The sequence below is a fragment of the Pavona decussata genome, unplaced genomic scaffold (assembly GCF_977016875.1).
Source record: "Pavona decussata unplaced genomic scaffold, jaPavDecu1.1 SCAFFOLD_175, whole genome shotgun sequence".
In the NCBI taxonomy this organism is placed as follows: Eukaryota; Metazoa; Cnidaria; class Anthozoa; order Scleractinia; family Agariciidae; genus Pavona; species Pavona decussata.
The window spans coordinates 280,456-295,280 of NW_028145586.1; the positions used below are offsets into that span (position 1 = coordinate 280,456).

General features: G+C 39.1%; 1 protein-coding gene across 1 annotated transcript; it reads right to left on the reverse strand.

The window, feature by feature from the left end:
* Positions 1 to 4,272: 4,272 nt before the first annotated feature.
* Positions 4,273 to 7,430, reverse strand: LOC146463485 (uncharacterized). The gene is made up of 2 exons (XM_085084178.1): positions 7,214 to 7,430; positions 4,273 to 5,885 (listed from the first exon to the last, which is right to left on the reverse strand). Exons 1-2 carry the CDS (start codon positions 7,371 to 7,373, stop codon positions 4,897 to 4,899), a joined length of 1,149 nt encoding a protein of 382 aa, XP_084940304.1. The 5' UTR covers positions 7,374 to 7,430; the 3' UTR covers positions 4,273 to 4,896.
* Between the last annotated feature and the right edge of the window lie 7,395 nt (positions 7,431 to 14,825).

Genomic DNA, 14,825 nt, shown 5'->3' on the forward strand with positions numbered 1-14,825 from the left:
AATTAAAAGTTGCATCTTTCTTTTTCATGTGCTGTGCGTGTGCGTGTATACATTGTTAGCATTCCATTGAGTGTCACAATTATTTGAGTGCTGACTCTGCGCACTACGGACTAGAAGCTCACTTTCCCAGTTATGCCGAATATTATTTATTTTCAGTCTCTTTCTTATAAATCGCTCATGACCGTTTTTGTTTCCCATGCAAGATGGGTTGTCTTATCACTGAACTCTTAGCAATTGACCTCTCTGAAAAAGCGTCAACATTTGACAATTATCCTGTGAAGCTCCGCGGAATATCGCCTGATACTTGCCGAGTTGGCTAAATTCGGGGGATTTTCCTCATGATTGAGTAGGATAATTGTCAGTTTTATCATTGAACACATTGACAACAAAGCACAGTTTTATTATAGAAAAGATGAGACGCTCGTCCGAAGTTGTTACTTATTTAAAGCGCTCTGTATTTTTCTCCACTGACGACACACGAAATTACGTATATCGCGGGATGTCTGTTGTGTACGGACGACGAATATTGAGTGCACAATGACCTTATTTGGGCACTGTTACAATATGTTGAATAATAACCCCCTCTTCACCTCTACAGTGCTGTTGCAGCTCTTAAGTCATTTCAGTCATTTGTTGTGACAAAATTCATTCTCCATTTTATCCCAGCAAATTCGATAACATTTGATTTAACAACCAGTGAAAGATTTTTTCGGAAGGGCCATTATGCGTGAAACGTTTTTAAGGCAAGTCTAGATCTGGAAGTGGTCTACCGTTTTTTATATCGGTTTCGTAGTTTTTTCTTTATCATGATATCGGTTCTGAGCTGTGTTGCCACTCCGGCGCCAGTTGTAGTTAAAGTTACAATGTAGCTTGTGTGTTGAGCAGTCACTAATTTGTCCTCCTCTAAATTGACGGCTTATTCATGATCATTCAATTTCATTTTGGCCACTACAAATCCTCGTAAAACTAAAAGGAATAACATATTTAATTAGAAGTCCATGAATGTCAGAGAAAAACACCAACGACTACATAGTTCATTGATTAGTGCCGGCAGCAGGTTCAGCGAATACGCCAGTGCACTGAAAACTCGTGTTCGTTTTATGCAACTGATTTACCGTATTCAAATCAGTTTGTGGCGTCAATTTGGAATTCTTAGCTAGAGCACATTTATTTTTGTAATCTCATACTTGTAAATTTTGCCGATATTATTCAACCGTCTACCGAAATAACATTCTAATTTTATAGTAGCATTATTTACTCAATGCAAAAAGTATTGGTTTGATGAAATGAAATCGAGGTTAGCAATCAATGGAACTGCGTTAATTTACCAGATATAATTAAAACGGGATTGGATATATCCTGCTTGCGTATCAACAATCCCTATAGATGATACCTAGTTTCATTTTTTGCCTTAACTCAACCACTGAAAAGCAAATATAGCAACCCAGTTGTTAATATTGTCTTTCTTCCAGAAACTACTGAAAATGTAAAGTTTTAAACTGTCGCTTGCACGTTGTCGCTTCCAAGTTGTCTCTTCCACGTGCTCGATTAGGGAGTTATGGGGAGTTGATTCACCTGTTGGAGTAGACGGTTCTGTCCGCGTCGAATAATTTCCTTGTTACCTGTTTTGCGGGCCTCCAAAGACTTGCACAGTTATTGCACCTCGTTACATTGAAATTCGCGAGAGAAGCATGGCGGTCACTTTCACCCTGTTTTTCTGTGTGTTTACATATATATATAGACAGCAATGGGCAAAACTAAAGGAAACTAACGTGCCACATTGTGCCTCTTTCGATTCTTCTCTGATTTGTGAAGTTGAAGGTTGTTCGAATCAGGAGCTCTTGTCACTGTCTACGAGAGTTTCTTTTTCTCATTGAAAAATTTGTTCTTTTGTTTCTTTTGGGGTCCTGCTTATAGCTCCAAACCTATCTTTCCTTATAGAATGCTTCATGCCGACAAATTTCCTCCTATCTCAATTGTAACGTGAATTTTTGACACTCGAATGTCAGCAACAATTGCCATGATATATAAAAGAAGCTTCCAGATGAACTCGGTTTGCGAGTGAAAGGTCACTGGGGAGCTCCAACCTTTTTGAGATTATGACAGTTTGGTGGTTAATCAACTAATATTAAAAGTTATTTTCCTCAATAATTTGAACGGATTTTAATATTTCATTTTCTGTTTCCGGAAATGATTAAATTAACATATGGACTTTAAATGGGCTTAAGATAGTATTTTCCTCATAGAAGTAGCCCTAAGAACCTTTGAAAATCAAGTCTTACCGTGTGTCGAAAGACTGCTACAGAGGTCGACATCTTAAACTTTTAATTTAGTTTGTTAGTCTTCTTCCATTCTTTAAACGGAATCTTTTCTCCCCGAAAAATAAACAGGATTTATTTTCTCAGGTTTCGAAAGTTTATTGTGGCATAGACCCTGTCTATTCGGTACAAGGTGTGGATCAAGTCATTCAAAGGAAAGCTTTTGATCAGTATTTTCCTGTGGTACTGTTTATTATGCTGTAATATTACCGTGGTGGTTCTTACTTTCAAGCTTTGTGGATAAATTGTAAAATGTGAATGAAAGTTATTGAGCTGCGCGATCATTACGTATAACGTTTTTGTCAAGATTTTTTGTGGAACTAGATTTGATTTTTGGTCCTCTTGATAATGAAATAGTATGGTTAGCACATTCTCATTAACTATTCGTTAACATCACGTTTCATCCCTAACCCATTAATTATATAATAATGATTAAGACAAGCAAGTACTTTAGCAATATCTCAATATTACTGCATGAGATGATGTCGTTGCAAGTCGAGAATTTTTAAATTCAATGACATCATCTCATGCAGTAATATTGAGATATTGCTAAAGTACTTGCTTGTCTTAATCATTATATAAACCACCTCCGAGACTCGTGTAACTCGTGGTGCAAAGTGTTTTATCGTTACTTTAAAAATAAAAAAGGACAAAACAACAACGATAACCGAATAAAACAACAACACCAACAGTAAAGAAGAAGAAGAAGAAGAAGAAGAAGAAGAAGAAAAAGAAGCTGGTTGGCAGAGGGTATATTTTCAAAGGGAAGAAAGGTAGCGAGTTACTGTATGTACATTTTGATTACACCTTAAAGTAACTGAAACCGCGATACTGGAAAACAATACTCCCGATCAGGAAGAAGAATATCAGGCTTGCTATTGAGTAATGAATTTTAATGCGGCTCAGTGAAGCACGTTTGTGAGGCACGTTTCGTGTCACTCGCCTAGCTTGTTACAGGAAACACTACATCGAATTTAAACGGCTGGTATGTCGCTTGACCATTGTTTGTGGATAAACATAAGGGTGGTCAAGCTGACACAGTTTAATCTGTTCGGATTTTTTACCTGAGTATTCAAGTCGAAGAAAATTTTAATGAACGGAATCTTATTTCTAGAATTTCCAAGCTACCGTTGGCTGGTGAAGGCTATCGGGTTGTCCCCTATTCCTATAATTCTGTGGACTGTTATCCCTCGGTAAAATTCCTCAAATCACCAAGCTTGCGATTATCGTTAAAACTATTGGTTTTAAAAGACGAGTTATCCCGTATCACATATAATTATATTTTTCATAGTTATCCTGTTTGCTGAAAATTATTCAGTGTAAGTTATTCCTTATCCCTAAAACCTCCCTATAACGCAGACATCTGCATTAAAAAATAGTGCCGGTCTCTGAATCAGTATTCAGTATTGAGTTCTATTAGGTCTATAGAACTCCGAATCTACACCCTCCTCCTTGAAATCCCCGCAAACCTCAGACACCACATGAACCCTTTCAGCCAATAATAAGCCCTTGGAAAAATAAGCCTATGGACTGTTAGCGCAGCGTTGGCTGTTTTAACTGTTAGCTTATGTTTCAAGCCAAGCCAAACCAAGTCAATTTTGAAAATTACCTCCGATAATAACCCCCTCAGCCGCGAAAAAAAGCCTTTACCAAAAAATTAATATTTAGAGGTTTACAGTATTTCTTAGTTGAGAACAGAACATTTCATCCGGAACGCTCAATACATATACGTTCCGTTCTGGACACTTGAGAATGACCGAGAAAGAATTCAATTAAGCAATAACGCCTGCCATACATGCAGCATGTATAACTTAATTCAGTATTTGTCTATTTTTTTTTTATGTATCAATGTTTGTATTGTACTGTGTCAGGGCTCCATTTCAACTAGCTCTGCTAAATTGGATGCCCCTGAATAAATATTGAATTAAATAAAAATAATAAAAAAATAAAGTCATAAAGCAGCTTTTGTTTTCTCATCCTACTTGCTCACAAGGTCAGCAAATCGGAGCAAGATAGAGAGACACTCTCTCTCTCTCTCTCGCCTGCTTCCAGGGACGGGAAGAAGAGAGACCCTGGGAACGAGGCTGGAAGGTCAATTACAAGCGGAAAATCCGCTCAAGGTTATGACAGCACAGACAAGGTAGATTTGAGTTATGGCTGATATTTCATATTTTATTTACAACCCAAATTTGTTTACACCTCAATAATAATAATCGATTCAGTTTGAGCTGTTCTGATGCATGTTATTGAACCAGCGGCCAGATTCACGAGGCTCTCCTAAGTTAAGATGAATGCTAAGTAATGTTTCTTGACAAAAGCTTATTTGTTGGAATAACAAAAGCGTTTTGTTGTGAGACAATTCTTACGATATAACTTAACTTATAGGACGGCTTCGTGAATCTGGCCCAAGGCTATGAATAGTTAAAAACCTGATCATAAATTGATTACACATGATTAAATAATTTGAAAAATGGAGAAAAAATACTGTATATTGAGTGTAAATTTACATAATCACTTTAACATTACTTGATACTAAATCGAAACTTTGGGAAATAAAAAAAGAAAGATGAAATGTTCCTTAAGGAAAAATGGTGGGCACACCACACTGTATATGTCCAGGGATTATTTGATCACGGCAACACTGAAAACCGGACGGAACAGAGAAGGAAACGCCACACCTCTTGCACTGCGACGCTAGAGGCGCAACGACTTTTCCAAGGCAACATTGCTGGCGAGAATGATCAATGAAATTGCCTCCGCAAAGCTGCTGATGAGGATTAATGACAGGACACGGACGAAACCTGGCAACGATTTTTCCATTGCAGCATTGGTAGGCCTGTGGGTTGTAGTTGACTCCACTGCACAGGAACGGTATGCAAGGTACAATTCTGGGGAGCACTTGTCCATGACAACATCTTTGACTATGAGGGTTGAAAACTGAATGTCCACAAGGTACCCTTGGAAAACAGTGTAAGTGGATGGAAATCACTTGACCGTAGCAGCATTTCTGTAACATTGGATCAAAGCTTATCCCACCACATCGAGGCTTTGCACAAGGTAAGCTTCCGGGAATCACTTGACCACTGCAGCATTGATGGGTGAGCGGATTGGGGTGCAAGTAACCACAACGCGATCTGGTGCAAGGAAAGTGGATGGAAACCAACTGACCAGAGCAGCACCTTTTGGTATTTCGATCAAAGCTGACTCCACCACACTTGTGGGCCAAACAAGACGAAGCTTTAGGAATGAGTCGACCGTAACAGCATTGGTAAAAGTAGGTGACATAGCGCTCTCGACCACAACGCCGCCGTCTGCATTTGCTTCGTCTTGGAATTACTTGACGATGGCAACATCTCTGACTTTTACGATCGTACAAAACTCGACCACATGTTCTGACCTTGCGTCGGCGACAAAGGTATGGGGCCATACTCTTTAGCACGATGCGTCCTCGACAGCACGTTTTCAGCTGTGGGTCGTCGATGACGTATCCCTCGCAACAATGGCTACCGCGGTGATAAGTACACCGTCTTTCTTTATATGGCCTGATAATGATTTGTCTCTTGTCTTCTAAAAAGAAAAAAATAATAAATAAATAAATAAATGAAAAATACAAATAAAATATACCATATCACACTTTGTTGTTATCGTTTCTAAGTATAATTGTTTCATTTAAATGGTATCGTTTGTTCATGTGCTGAGGGGATTGCTCGCTTAAATTGCCAGTCAATCTTGACATAGGTTTTTGTAAGGACACCCTCGAGGCGCTGTTCTTAATTTTAAAAAGCCTTGGCTTAGTTAATATCAGCCTGATTCTCGGAAGGTCCTGGTTGCTCGCCGCCACACACGACCGACCTGGGCCGTCTCAGAATCAGGCTATACAAGACACGAACATTAACTGTACAAGCGCTTTGCGTCTTATTTAATTAGATTAGACGTAACTTGTTTTATTTCTTTTGTGGAGTAGTCACGCGCCTCTATATTGCTACTGTTGCTAAATCATTGCACTTGCTGTATTGTATTGTTCGTCAGGTTCTTTTTAAGTTCTTTCGGTTTACGTCATTTATGTTCGCTGCAAGAAAAGAAGCGAACATAGCTGGTCCACTGGTCACTATATGGAAATAACATCGAGTCATTCTCCTCCTTTCTAAGTCTGTTTTAGTCGAACAGGAAGCTCATATCGTTTTGGTTGAACTTAAAAATAGAATAAAACTCAAGATATAGCACATGAACCAATATATAATCAAATACCCTATTAATTTATTTTATGCCGGTGGGGAACTATTTTTTACGCCATGCAGCCATCAAGTAGAATTTTGTCTTTGTTGCAATGTTTGTTCTGTTTTCATTGGCATCATTAGCTTGAAGTTAGTGAAGTGACGACATCTGAAACTCTTAGGAAACCTACTTCTTGTTGGTTTTCTTGACTCGTGACGGAACAGACTCTTCTAGTGAGCACTTCGAAAGTTTGCCGACGAACAAGTACAAACTTGTAACGCGATAGCAATTGGAAATTGTTTATAGCTGGTTCAAAGAGCGATCATGTGTGTTGATTTATCAATGACAAGGATAAGCCTTTAAACAAACGTGCTAAGTGAGTGCTACTTTAAGTTCATCCTTTTCATCGAATAGGCTATTACATCAGCGATGTTTAGAGAATTTCAATGGAAACTAAATCATGAAAGTTTAGTTGAGTTTGTCCATACAACATTGCGATGTTAATTGAAAGAAAGACGTTTTTAACATTCCAGAAAAGATAACAACGGTCTTCTCTCGGCCTCGTTTTCAGCCCCGTTTTCTTCTTCTTGGAAACGTGGTTAGTTAATCTTTATACGCACAGCTAACATATAAAAGCTACGTTAGTAAAAACTGACCGTTTTGCTCTTCCACTACGTTACCTTGAAAGGTTTCCCCGTAATCTTCAGCCAGTGCATCATTTCTTATCGCATCAACTTCTTCATCAGAGAAAAACCTTTCCGTTTCAGCTTTCACAGTTACCAAAACGATAAACGCAAGGACGGAAACGGCTCTGCAGATTATACGCCGGATCGGTGCCATGTTAGCGCCCTGTTGAGTCTTGTGCTCTGTTTTGTCCTCTACTGGAAAACTGAACTGCTTTATATGCCTTTTCTCTGCTATTATATCAGTTGAACGCACCGGTTGAGGCCATATCTTAGGTACTTCAAAAATTATTTTAGTGTGCCGAAGACTAACTTAATATTAGTGACAATAATTTTACGATACGTTCGGCGTGACAAATCCAAAGACTATATCTGTGAATATTGTTACTCTGTTTATTTATTATTTCAAGTTAATGCGTCAACAAATTTAAAGCATACGCACGTTATTACGCTCGTCAAAAATTTAGCTTTGGTGATATTACTATTGCGGGAGCAAGTCATACTATTTAAGTTTAGACAATCTTGTCACATCAAATGGTGGCTTAATATGGCATGATGCATGTGCTTTCGAAACGGTAGACTTAAGAAAATGTTAGAGAAAGGAAGACATTTGTTGGACGTTTCTCGGGGGGGACATGCCAGTGGAAGATTATTAAACATGTTTTTTTTCAACACATTCTGTGTAACGCACTACTTCATCAACATACTATTATATTTAGCAATAATTATTTATTTCACTCATTGAAACCTTTCATTTCCAACGGGGTTCCTGATATCAGAACAGGAGTAATGTTCTTTTTGAAAGCATCGGAAGAACACAGCACTATCACAGAACTTGATCATGCTTCATATTGTTATTCTGAGAGTCGCTCTATCGTTTCTGGAAGACGTCTGACTCATAGTTGGCATGACTGAATATCGCTTATGAGTGAGTCGAGAATCATATAAAACGACATTGCTTAATAGTCTGACGGGGACATGAATAAACGTGAGGTCTACAAGACCTGCTTGTCAGTCACATAAATTTCTTTGGTGTCTTTGCAACGAGAGACCGCAGGAATTGGGATGGTGTTATTTAAGGGTTTCCAGCATTGCTGGCCAAAACGTGCTATGCTTGAACGAACTATAGATGTCCTCTGCTTTCCACAATGTTCTTTATGACTCTCTTTGTCTTCTGCGTGATACATGTACTTCGACGAGGTTCTACGTGGCCTAGCTTAGCTTTATACCGGATGCTATACTGTCAGAAACATATTCCGGCGTAACTCTATCGCAACCAGAACCAGATTGCACGTTAAATAGATAGCAAGGAAGGAAGACGTCTAAAAAAAATCATTGCAAACTAAATAAAAACTAAAGCAATATCCTAAAAGGACCATCATAACACCGTAGTGTATGTTCAAATTAGTACAGTGAAACCTCCATTAAGCGGCCGGCATAACAGAGGGCGGCAGTCTTAAAATCCAGCCTTTAAATTCAGAGGGAGAGAATTGCAAAGATTTGCTCCCTTGTAGGAAAATGAACCTTTGTAGCATTCAGTTTTCGGAGTAAGAGTCATTTTTTATATTTAAAATAGGTTGCAGTTTAATAGAGATTTTGTTTACAATAATATAGAAGGAATTGTTTCGGGACCCAGACATTGAACTGTCCGCTAAACTTGACTCATATATTGGATATTAAGCGAAGGCTAGTTGAGGAGTATAATGTCAGAATTACGTTTGCTATTATTGTCTGATCTCGCAAAATTTTTCTTTTTAATTTATACTATAGCTTTGGACAAGAGAGGACGAATTTTTTTAAAAAAAACATGGGCTCGCTATTAAACTCAGGTCGAAGGTGGTAACTTAGCCTTTCATTTGCCGTTATTATAGTAAAGGTTAATTGTATTGCTGCACATTGGAGTTTGTGGTACTTTTACGGAATTCAACTTTTTCTCGTTATCAGTTCTATCCCACGGGTTACATTCACAATAATTTTCCGACGTTAGTCAAAGAGTTGTTTATCTTATAGCAAATTGTGTAGTTGAATACTTGCTAAGTAAAACAGGTTTCGTGATGAGGTCGTGAAGAACACGAGAGTGGAAGAAAGAATTAAAGAGAAATTGAGACAGACAGAGAGACAGGCAGACAGACCCACAGACATACAGAGAGAGAAAGAGAGAGAGCTGACAAAAATAGAGCTCAACAAGCAAAATAATCGATAAACTGGAAGTAGAGGTAGATGTAGTAAAACACAGCGAAGGAAGGGGAAGCTTATTTCGCTAGCTTAAATGGAGGTTGAAAGAATATACCAAAGAAGGTAACAGTGTTTCCACTGATTGAGAGCGAAAGAGAGTACTAGTAAAAGATATTCAGTGATTCAAATATCAGTTACTTGTTTTCAGCTTTTACCGAACCCAAATTCGCAATAAGCCAATCAGAAGCCTAGTCTACTGACCTGATATCCTACGATATCATGCTCACTGACTTGGTAATAATTGATATCATGGTCACTTTCAAGTAAAGTAATGTTACCGTACGATAAACTGAAAAGAGGTTTAATCAATAAAACAGAAACGGCATAATTTAAGATTTAGCTGATGTTTTCCGGTTGTAAAAGGAATAAAAACCTTCCCCCCAAAAGTAAACTGGAAGGCACCCGCCAACTGCGCGATGTTTGCCGACAAGTACTAATGAAACATTCAGACTGAAACAATGCAGTCGGAGTTCCCAAATTTTCCGCTAAATTTCGATTTTTAAAATTTTGATAATGAAACTCCAAACGAACTAGTTATAAAGTAAAATTATTTTTTATTCATCACTCTATGCGCCGTTTGTTGAGTCGTATTATTTCCCTCGCGGGCCACACGATAGGACGCCTGACAGATTTTATTACCGTAGCTACTAAAAATATCACCGGATTTTGGGCTGAATTTGGGTACGATAAAATACCTTATCGTACCTTTTTGGTACGCTTCGGCAGCATATCAGGCTTGTTTGGTCTCGCCATCGGTATTTTGGCACGACAAATACGAACCATGACTAGTACTCGACCAAACTCGTCTGATATGCCACCGAAGCGTACCAATAAGGTACGATTAGGTATAATAATAAAATTAAACTAAAATTATACGAGCTTAATAAGCTCAATATATGCAATTCCTGTTTTTAAAATTCAATTTAGGACCTTTAAAGTACTTCTTACGTATATGATATTTGTGTCAGCTAAATTTGATCTGTTCAGAATCTTCGGCTGTAAATTTAAGTGGCAGGAAGTCTTAGCAAGCTTCTGTCGTTGTTTCTCCCAGTTGATTTATTTTTGCACCAAGAGGACCTAGCTGCTCCCCCTATCTTCCGTCAAAAGGTTTCATTTCACTTTCTCAAATTGGACTCGTAAAACTGATTTTAAAGGACGATGCTTAAGCCTGGTTCTCATATGTAGCCGACCTACCCGTGATGACCTGCGTTGTAGTCGTCAGTTGACGTAATTTTTCGACCCAGGTGCATCGCAGTGGTGGCGTAGATGTACCTGGGACGTGCCCCCGGTGAATTTAAAAAAGCGCGCTAAAACGATATCGTTTGGCGCTCTTTTCAACATTCCTTCAATAAACATGGATAGAACTCTGGTAATTCGTTACCAGTTTTTGCTATTTTTGTTCCTTGTAAGGAGATACATACGAAGAAAGGTAAACAAGAAAAGCGGAAGTTTTGGTTTCGCCCTAAGGTTAGAGAAAGGAGCCAGCACGGACAGTATCATACTTTGTTTGCTGCGTTGAGGCTACACGACAGGGAATATTTCTTCACGTGAACAGAGTGGTTAATTTGTCTTCTTGAGTTTATCTTCTTGTTTAAAAGATGATTTTTATCTTGGACGTAGTGAATTGTGGGCTATATTTCCCTTTGGTACATCGCCGACGTTCGCTGGTTCCGTTCACATAAAACGTTTTTTTTCGTCGGCGTTCCCGAAGAACCGCGGACCTGCCTGCGAAGTTGAACTCAAGTCAACTTCGCAGGCTTGCCGGCGGCAAAGGCCTGCGATAGTTTTTGTTGCCGAGGACATATGTTCTCATCATATGTTGGAACAGTATCCTAGGCAGTACCGGCGGCTGTGTCGCAGGTAGTTCGGCGGCATATGAGAACCAGGCTTTACTTTTGTTACTGTGCATACGTTCTGCGCATCTCGAGGTACTTAGGTTTCCTGTGGGTGGTGCCTACTAATACAGGGATATTTTGCACGGTTTAAAACTATGCGGAGAAAACAGAACTTAGCAAGTGCTCCTGGTAACCAAAAAGAAAATTGGGGGTATTCGTGCATTTTTCAGAGATAACAAAGCTTCAATTTGAACTGCTTTGAGATCTGCTCTTCCCGCATAGTCATAAACCGGTCAAAAATACTTCTGAATTAGGAGGCACCGTCCGAACACACAGCAAACAGATACTCTACCTGATCAGATTCCTAGCTTGATTGATTGGAATTGACGGAACTCGATGATTTGAATGGCAATAACAGCCAGTTTCAATCCTGATCATATCGCAGAACGTTCATTTCTTTTTCTATATTCTGACTTCGTAAAAATATTTAGACTACGTTAACTTGCAAAAGTCCCTTTCTTGATAACCGAGGAGGCGAGCTAATCACGCATCTTAAAGTAGTGAAAGGCGAGAATCCATCAAACGGAAAAGATGGCACCTGTTCATTTTACCACAATACCTTGCGAATCTAGCACAGGCTGTAGGCACATAGAAAACATAGTTTTAAGGAAATTCTTCCCTGTACAAAATACATTTTGTATGCTAGATTTGAAGTTTTTAGAAATTTTCTGTGCATTTTTATGAGCGTTTTGATGGTTTTCGTACGCTAAGAATTATGGGTAAATGTATCAGTCGCCATCTTTTTCTGTAAAGTGGATTGAAAATCAGTTGGAGAAAGTACAGTACACGTGATTTTCAACTGGAGGCTGTAACCAGGACAACTAGCGAGTAGTTGAATTGAGCCAAACTAGTGACACTGAAACGATATAGGAAAACTGAGGAAGATTAAGACAGGATACAATTGGTTCATCGCTAACATCAGCATAAAGTCTGCGAAACTGGCAGGATCACCAGCGCGACGACGTTTATTTTAATGGGCAACAAAGACCGCCTTTGCCAAACTTTGCGCGCCGTTTCAACTCGAGAGGGAGGGGAGGGCAAAGTACTCCCCTGTATAAGCTATATAGGTATGTAGGTATGTGCGGCGCCTACGGGTATGCTTTTTAGCCGTTTGGTTTTGTTTGAAATAGGCTATAGATTTTGCAAAGAGGTGTCAAAGGATGTCTTTGATTTATACAAAGGTACCTGTGTTGAGAGTCTGCATGAGGATGCTTAATTCTCAGGCATCAGTTAAATTGAAGCCATTTATCACTCCAAGCTCAAATTTTGGCACATTTCTCAGCTATCAGTTAATTGTGCCGGGTCTTAGTTAACTTTTACTTCTCACGTGTTTGTGTGGTTTTATTTCGTATCAAAGGGTGTCCTACTCATTAATCGAACAGTGCCGAGTATTATCCGAAGATTTTCAAAGAACTTTCGAGTGATTTCAATCACTTTCGAGGCTCTATGAACGCTGCTTATCGTCTTCTGATGCACTCAAGATTTCTAGAAACAAATTTTGAGGAGCTCCAAGCCGTCTTGGTTAGCAACGTATTCTCCGGTGACTAACTTACATAGTTAATGGAAAGTTATTTGCATGTAAAATTCACATTACACGTACTCAGGCAAACTTTAACAATCTCAGCTATCAGTAAAAAATCCCGCCATTCTTCGCTTTCTGACGAGTTCTCAGCTGTCCGATTAACCCCACGCGGGGGTTCTCTGTGCGGCCCATTAAATGTTTTAAGGTGTATGTGGCAGATTTCTTTTTATTTGCTTGATCAAATGCTAACGTTGCTCTCGTATGAAAATCGAAAACAATCATTTTCTTTCCCGCGTTTGAGGCGTACAAAGCGTCTTATTTCACTTTCGGGAGCTGTGACGTCAATGCAGGCACGCTTTGTCTCGCGGTTTCTCTGATTTATTGTGAGAACTGGGCAATCTCATTAATAATTTTATCCGCACAGTTTTCTTCCTCTACACACGAAAAAAAAAATTAGTAATAAAGAAATCGCGAGAAGAGCGTTCCTGTATTTACGTCACAGCCGTACTATCCCCAGTCTCCGGTCTTTCGCGGTATTGTACCCGACCGGAAGTGAAATTTGACACTCTTATACGTCTCAGGGGCGGGGAGGAAAAATTGATAAGGATTTTGTTCGATTCTCATACGAGAACAACATGAAGATTTGATCAAGTAAGTTATAATATATCTTAGGCATTGTTTATGAACAACAGTCTATTGTTTTTCCAATTATAGATATGTATTTATGCTCGTTGCGTCGGAATGGAGATTATGTAATTATGCGTACCGCATTGAGGCGTGTTCATCACGCCTATTGTTTGGGTTTGTGTAAATTGTCTCTCCACGTGTTCTGCGCTCACTTTAGGTCTTTGCAGTGCCTTCAATCGATCATCACTTAGTTTTTGCTCGTATATAATGTCCGACAAAGAAGGCGAGGTAGATCCGAAATTAATCTCTGGTGGGTCCTTCGACGACTTAAGGTCTTACTTTGATCAGAAATTTTCCCATCTGAAGCGCGAGCTTTCGGACGATCAGGTTAAGTCGTCCTTATCCTTGGTAAAGAAACTGAAGTCAGAGACGAACTTAATATTTAAGTTTAGCGGGAATAAGAAGCAATTTGAGTTCAACAACGAGACCTTGGAACAGATTACGCAGAGTCTTTCCTTTGTGGGTTCACTGAAGTCCTTGGTCGACCTCGAATTCTCCGAGAATCACCAAGTGTCTGCCTTGATTCTTAAACTTGACGATTCCCTCAACTCAGCCTCAAAGGCGATCAAGCGAAGGAACAAGCTCATCAGAATCGCGGATAAATCCGAGGCAGGCTGGGCTGCAGTTGATGAATATCTTTCTGACGAAGTCGCTTCAGGTTCCGAAGACGAGAAGAAGATCCGTGCTGCTGAGCAGCGAGCACTGAAAAAGAAAAAGAATGCCCGCATTGCGAAGTCGGGACAAAAGTTAAGTATTTTTATTTGTTTCCTTTTCCCGTTCTTTATGTCCTTTAGCGTTGGAGGTTCGTATTTGATGGCACTGCTCGACCTATTCCTCCAATACAACAATAAATTCATTATTGTGTATTTGCTTGTGTTTGATGTTTGATTACAGAGTTTAGAGCATAAATAAGTTATTTTCGGTACGCAGTTTAAAAAATAATACTATTTAGAAACGATTATACTTAATCTGCCCCTAGAGCCCTGAGCTAGCTGTTCTATTGTTATTCCAAACAATAGTCTATTGTTGGAATAACAATAGACTATTGTTTAGAAACAATCTTCGGAAGGCTCCTTGAATCTGTGTTTTTTCAAAGTTTAAGTTTGAGACTTTCTTTTTACGGAATACGTTGGTCAAAGTACTGACTAAAGGAGCGTCACCAATCGAAGACAAAGAAAGGATTTGAAAAAAAAAAAAAAAAAAAAACCTATTGGGACTTTCGGGAAACGCAAGGGGTGGAGATTGTTTTCATTCCAGTATGAGATGAATA